Source organism: Myotis daubentonii, chromosome 14 (assembly GCF_963259705.1).
Source record: "Myotis daubentonii chromosome 14, mMyoDau2.1, whole genome shotgun sequence".
NCBI classification, from domain to species: Eukaryota; Metazoa; Chordata; class Mammalia; order Chiroptera; family Vespertilionidae; genus Myotis; species Myotis daubentonii.
The window spans coordinates 50,186,301-50,193,372 of NC_081853.1; the positions used below are offsets into that span (position 1 = coordinate 50,186,301).

Sequence of the window (7,072 nt, forward strand, 5' to 3'; positions counted from 1 at the left end):
TCCCCAAACCTGCCATGAAACGTTTTTAAACTCGCTTAAGGTTTTAGAAGTTACTTCAAATCACACGCTTGCTTAAAACTGTCGGAAGTCACGGCGATGGTCATCTTTCAAGAATGATGACAACTGTAAGGGGAGCAGGTACGGGGGCTTCTTGGGTGCTGGTCCTGTCGGTGTCTCGATTTGGGCGCAGGTAACATGGGTGTGTCCACTGGCTGAGCATCTACCACATGTGTCTATTATACACCAAGAAGGAGTTAAAAGACATATGTCCTCCTGCTTTTGAGGGGAAGATTGCCAGATCTACTAAGAAAATGCACACAGGCTCCAATTTCTAAAGGGCTGGGTTGTCCCCAGAGCCCAGGTGTGCACCGCAGGGCTAGACAGGCGGGGCTGGAGTCCTGGGTGCCACTTACAAACGTCACCCGGAGGATCAGGAATTTACTGCCATGGCAACGGACGCCTGGATCCAAGCGACGGCCCGGTGTCTCCAGAAGGAATTCGGGCGCATTCCAAGGCAATGGCCTTTGGTCACGCCAGCTCCTCAGACGGAGCCTGAGGGCCGATAACCTAGTGCCGCCTCCACTTCAGCACAGGTTCAGGTTTACTGACCTGCCTGGCATTTGGGGGTATCTGGGGTCACCCAGGCAGGCAGGCCCGCGTGGCGGCTGGGGCTCTCCTCTGCCCACCTGCACCTTCCCCTCCCCGCACAGAGGTCCCAGGCAGCCCCCTGCACGCCAGCCTCTGCCTCAGAGGCCGCTTCCAGGAGACCCAGCCTGTGACAGGCGGCTGATTAGTGTCCTTTCTCCATAGAAAGGAGGACAGACCCCGTGCAAGGAAGACGAACGTGCGGAGGAAAAGGCGGGAAAGATTACACAAAAGCACCCCGTCCTCCTCCCTTCCTCTGCACTGTAAACAGTGGTGCTTAAGCAGAAGCCCCATGGCACCGGGCGGCTTACCCCAAGAGCGAGGCCAAGAAGGCGGGAAACCCGAGGACGTTCTCCTCGCAGCATCTAGTCTGTCCTGAACGCTTTCCTCGTGGACAGAAGGACACAAGAGACCACAGAGGACTCCCGGAGAAGGACGAGGGGGGGAGAAACGCCCCCGTAGGACCAGGTTGTCATGAACCCACAAGGACGGCCACAGAAAGTGCCAGAAGAGTCCGCAGTGACCACTGATCAATAACTGGAAACCGAGGTGTCCTCAGACTCAGTGTCCTCAAAGGTGGGGGCGGGGATTCCCGAGTTCATGCACAATGTCAAGTACCCACAGGACACCTGCGTCTGCCCCAGGAAGGGCCTCCGTAACACACACACACACACACACACACTTTGCTCTGCTTCTGGCTAGAATGACATCGATTGATCGCGACGGTGCCTTACCCTGACCCTCTGGCAAGAGCCGTGTCTGCAGATGTTCTTCTATGTGAAGGACAAGCTCATCATCATTTAACAACTGCAGGGTGCGGGGCAGCCCAAGTCTTTCCAATGACCCCAGATCTGGGGAAGGGAAGGCGAGCCCCTCCGCTGGCCCAGCTTCCTTGTCCCAAAGGTGGGGGAGGCCTGGAGGAGAGCAGGGTTCGCTCAAGGCCCCACGGTGGGGCTGGGCCCAGAGCCGACTGCCGGATGCTCAGAGGACAGACGGCCTATGCCACCCAGCCAGTCACACGGAGCGATGGAAGCTGCCACCAGGCATGGGCAGGCCCTCTCCTCCATGCTGGGCAGTGGGTGGGGTTCCCGGCACAGGCTCCACAGAGAGCCACCAGGCAGCATCTGAAGGGCACACAGCCCCCAGCCCCGCAACCCCATCCCCTTTAAAGACCTGCCACGGGGTGCTGCTTACGTGACCCGGGGCACATGCCCGTGGCGGTGACTGAGCCAACTCCACACATGCCCATATGGGGCAACTGCCAACACACTGCTCAGGGGCAAAGACAAAGAGCAGGTGACAGCATGCCACCACCGTCACGGGCCGAGATACATATTTTCATTATACCCAGCCAGAAACAGGGGAGGAAAGAAGATTAATAATTCACCGTATGTATCTTTACGTCTTTGGAACTTTCTGCATGTGAATAATGCAGTCAAGAAAGCAAACGATCCCCTTCACATGAAATATCCAGAACAGTAAATGTAGGCAGAGAGCAGCGCGGTGGCTCCGGGGGCTGGGAGAGAGGGGCAGAGGGGCAGCAACAGCTCTATGGGGGCCGGGCTTCCTTTGGGGGTGACGAAATGCTGGGGAACTAGGGAGAGGTGGCGTTTGCACATGATGAACGTACTAAATGCCACCGACGTGTTCACTTTAAAATGATTTTGTTACGTAATGTTCGCCCCCATTTTGAAAAAGCCGTAAAAATGAATGAATGAATGAATGAATGAATGGGGTTTTCACAGGTGACCTTGGGGGGCAGCTTGGCAATGCCGTGAGAGGCATGGCCCTGGCGGCTGAGTGGGGGGGCTCCCATCCCACCACACCCGGCACCACCTAGGAGACCTCAGGGACATAATGGAGCCTCACTGAGCTTCGGTCTCCTCCTCAGCGCAGTGGACGTAACCACAGAGCCTGCGTCCAAGGGTTGCTGTGACGAGTAAATTAAAGAGTCCACACCAAGTGTCTAGCCCAGCGCCTGGCCCCACCCAGGCCCCAGGGCCTCTGCTCCTGCTGTCTGCCCCCCCCCCTCCCGCTGAGCACACCCTCTCCCTGGGCAGATGTGTGGTCCACTCCCTCGCCTCCTTCATGTCTCTGCTCAATGCCTCCATCTGGATGGGACCTTCTCTGACCACCTGATTTAAAACTGGAACCCTCCCTGCCCTGCGGCTCTTCTATCCCCTCCTCCCCTTAAACTGGCTTCTTTATTTTGTTCACGTCCTGTCTCCTCTACTGCACTGTCCTCTCGGGGAGGCCGTTTCTGTCTGTCCCCTTCTCTCTGTGCCCCAGGGGAGACGCTCAGTAGGTACGTGTGGAATGAACGAATGGTGTTCATTAATAGGTCCGCTCTGGTCCCGAGTGTAATCCTGCCTCCCTGAAAAAAGAAAGCCGTTGTCTTGTTGTTTAAGCAGCTTGAAACAAAAGAATCAAACCAAAGCCTAAATTTAAAAACCCACAGTATTGCCAGCTCAGCCCTAGCCCCCAAAGGGAGCCATCTGCGGAGAAGAGGCAGTTCTCTGCGAAATGACGCCACGTGCTCGAAAACATCAACCACCAAAAGTCACCCAGTGCGGGGTGACGTGGCCACCGCGAGGCTCTCAGGGGCAAGAACACAATGCCAGCCCGGCCGGCGTGGCTCAGCGGTTGAGCGTTGACCTATGAACCAGGAGGTCACGGTTCGATTCCCGGTCAGGGCACATGCCCACGTGGGCTTGATCTCCAGTGTGGGGCGTGCAGGAGGCAGCCGAGCAATGATGCTCTCTCATCATTGATGTTTCTATCTCTCTCTCCCTCTCCCTCCCTCTCTGAAATCAATAAAAATATATTTTTTAAAAAAAGAACATAGTGTTACCACGGGAGCCTGGGACCCGATGCCCACCTCGGGACAGAATCATCCATTCACAGAGAACAGGGAGGCTGGGAGCAGCCAGCCTCCCCGCCACCCCCCCACCCCCAGGGCCTCCCCTGCCCCTGCTGTCCACTCAACAGACGTCTCCCCAGTGGGACTCGGCTTCCCAGGGCTCTCAGGCCTCAGAGGGAGAAATCGTGACCCCAAGAATCCAGAGTTCAAAAATGAAAAACAAAAAAACAAAAACAACCCCCAAACTCTTCTAAAAATAGGCTCTTTCAATTAGGTCCCCTCTGAGGCGCCACAGCCTTACTCCACAGAAGATTGGCTCGCTGCTTCCCGCGGCCTCCAAGCCCTGGGCGGAGAGAGCCGAAGCCAGCCGTCTCCCAGAGCGTGTGGTTTCAAAAGAGCATAAAGCAAAATCTGCAAGTTTGAGCAAAACCAGAAAGGAGCACCTTCCATCCTATGGTCAGCAATCTGCGGGCTGGCGGGAACCGGGTGGGTGTGGGGGGCTGAGTCAGGAGGCAGCTCGTCCCCGGGTCTCAAATTTCCTCGAATGTCAGGCTCACTCACCTGGCTGGTGAACATGCAGATGGTCGGGTCTCACCCCAATTTCTGAAGTAGTAGGTCTGGGGTGGCACCCTATAATTTACATTTCTAACCCATCCTCAGGGGAAGGGCTAGAGAGAGAACCACTGCTCTAGAACAAATAGTTTCATGTTAGTGTGACACCTGCCTCAACTACACACGGTACCTGCAGACAGACAGACAGACAGACAGACACACACACACACACACACACACAGCCTTACAGAGCCCCTGCCTGACCACTGATCCTCAAATAGCCAGACCTGCCTGGCCCAGCCAACTACTGAGGCACTGCTCAGGGGCACGGGGACCAGAGAAAGCTGCTCCCATTCAAGTCTGAATGAGCCAGTCACCGTGAGGCCCGAGGGCACACCCAAAACCCTTGAAAACCGAAGTCACAGCATTTCCCTTTTTTGAAAGCAGTCACAAGCGATCCCACCCGGCTTCGCCCTTCACACATGGGTAACCCCCAGCTGCAAGATCCGCTTTCTGCCAGGGATGCTTTCAAGTTTCTGAATCAGAAGAAGCAGCTGAAAGAGGAAGCAAAAAAAAAAGAAAAGAAAAAGGACAGGCCACTCGAGAGCTAGAGCATCCCTGGTGGCAACCCCATCACCCCCTGCGGGCAACTCCATTGGCCTCTCACTCACCAAAGTAATCGGCCTTCGGGTGAGCATCCATCTCCTGCTCCAGACGCTGCGTGAGGGCTTCTAATTTCAGCTCGGCAGTCGAGGGCCCAAGCTCGGGTCCCGGGGTGAGGGTCTGGCAGGGCAGCCTCACTCTGTGGGGGCTGGGGCTCTCTGGGAGCACAGACCCCAGGCCACCCTCAGAAGACCAGCCAGCGGGACCTTCTTTACAAGATAACTCAAGTGGGGTGGACATCACTGGAGGGACACGGCTGATGGGGCTGAGCTTGGGACCAGTGCCAGGGTCTGCGCAGCCAGGCTTGGGACCCAGCCCAGGGGCGGCATCCAGCTGCAAACTGTCCATGCTGGCTGGCAAAGATGATGGCCCTGAACTAGAAAGGTAGGATTTGGGCCCATCCTGGAACCAGGACTGAGGGTGCGCATTTGGTTTGGGCATCGTGCCTGAAACCTCACTCCGTGCCCCCGAGTTTGTTCTTGGAAGAGCTCCTTGACTGGGGCAGCTCCCTGAAAAAGGGGTTCTGGGCTGAGTGGGCCCCAGGAGGGCCCCGTTCTCCAGGCCTGGGGAGGGAAGGCCAGGGCGTGCCCACTGGGAGGAGGCAGTGGTCCAAAGGCCCGCTGGCTTCTCACTGCTGCGGCCATCACCACCACCGTCCTGGCCGCTCTCAAACGACCGGCTGGAGCTTGGGGAGAACTGCGGCTGGTACAGGTAAGGGTCCCTGGAGGGTGCGGGTGGTGATGGGTCACCGCCTGGGGCGCCAGGCCACCCGGTCCCTACACCCAGCCTGATGCCGGGAGGCACTCCTGGCTCTTCACCCCACTTCGGGCTTGCCAAGGAGAGGTTGTCATAATAGTCTCCATGGGTGAGGCAGGAAGGGTCCTCGCAGGGGCTCAGCCCGTGGACGGCGGACATCTCGGAACCGGCCGGGCTCTCCTTGGAACCACAGTCCTGGCTGCCAGGCCTGGTGTGGCCATACGGCCTGGCCTTCTGCTCCTGGGCTGGGTACAAGGGCTGCCCAGCAGCGACGGTGGTGGCTGTCCCAGGAGCTACTGTCGAGGCAGCCAGAGGGGGCTTGGCAGCGCCGTCCATGGTCAGCCTGCTGCCCGCACCAGCTTCCCAATGGGCCTGCGGGCCCGGGCGGCCCCCGCCGTTGACAGGTCCTCGGCCGCCAGCCCGGGGCAGGGTCTCCTCCTGCAGGAGCTGCTGCTGCTGCTGAAGGTGGATCTTGGCCATCTTGGTGGCAAACACCCGGCGTGTCTCCTCAAACTCCGGGTTGTTGCCTGCACCCTTGTCCACTCGGAAGAGTCCATCCTTGGAAGCCTCGTACATGTTCAGGTCCTCGATGAATTTACTGGCCTCCAGGCCCAGGTCCTGGTACTTGTCCATGTTCCTGACGGGTGTGGAGGCCTAGGCCAGGTGCCGGGTAGTGTGTGTGTGTGTGTGTGTGTGTGTGTGTGTGTGTGTGTGTTTGAGGGGGCGGCCAAGAACAGGGGGCTCAAGTCCAGCCCAGAACAAGTAACACCCTCCACCTGCCCAAAGTCTGAGTCATGACCCCGGGCCTTAGAGTCCAGCCCCAGTCGAGGCCCCAAGGCCCGAAGCACCAAGTTCTCCTGCAACTTCTTTTCCCCTCCGAAGTGTCCACGTGGGGGCAGATGGTGGCGCTTCCCTGTCCCAGCTTACTCTGCGTTTTCTCTTTTTCAAATCATAAAAGGAAAAAGAATAGGAAAACAAGACAAAACAAAAAGTCACACCCTCTTTAACCAAACTCGGAAACGCACAAGGCAGCAGGCGCGGAAGGGTCCGGGGTGCAGCGGGTTTACCCAGAGCGTAGAGGCCGCCAGACGCGCGGCCGGAGGCGCAGGTACGTCCTGGGCGCTGGGTCCCCGTGGCTTCCCGGGCGGCCGCGGGGCTGGGATCCCGCCCGCGCCGAGCAGGAGCGGCCCCGCGCACCGCCGGCCGGGCGGCGGGAAGTTCTCGGCGGCCGGGGCGGGCGGCCTATTGTCCGATCGATCGCGGCGGCGGCTGGACGCGCGCGGGCCGAGGGCGGCGGGACGCGGAAGTGAGTGCGCCGGACGCCGTCCCCTCGCTCGCTCGCTCGCCAGCCCGGCACGTCCCGGGCCTGCAGGAGGCGGGGGCGGGGGAGGTGGCCACGGGGCGGGGGCGCGGCGGGGGGCGGGGCCGGCGGCGGAGGGCGGGCACCCGGGGCAGGTCTACAGCCCGCAACGTGGCCCAGCGCCCGTCCCGCCCGTCCCGCCCGGGCTGCGGAGCCCCCGAGTGTGTTCCGCACTTAGGTCCGCGCTCCAGCGCCGCGATTGCGCGGGGTTTTCCTGCTGCCACGGCCGCCCGCTG

The 7,072-nt window shown here is 59.4% G+C and overlaps 1 protein-coding gene across 3 annotated transcripts in view; it reads right to left on the minus strand.

The window, feature by feature from the left end:
• LIMD1 (LIM domain containing 1) overlaps positions 1-6,858 on the minus strand; it is a 46,197-nt gene extending 39,339 nt beyond the window's left edge. The window contains exons 1-2 of one of the 3 annotated variants that reach the window (XM_059664326.1): positions 6,544-6,857; positions 4,729-6,415 (exon numbers count right to left, since the gene is read on the minus strand). In XM_059664326.1, coding sequence (XP_059520309.1) covers positions 4,729-6,109 — 1,381 coding nt within the window. In that variant the 5' untranslated portion in view covers positions 6,110-6,415; positions 6,544-6,857. Of the gene's footprint in view, positions 1-4,728 lie in introns of all 3 variants that reach the window. The other 2 variants (XM_059664327.1, XM_059664328.1) reach the window with 2 other exon arrangements.
• Between the last annotated feature and the right edge of the window lie 214 nt (positions 6,859-7,072).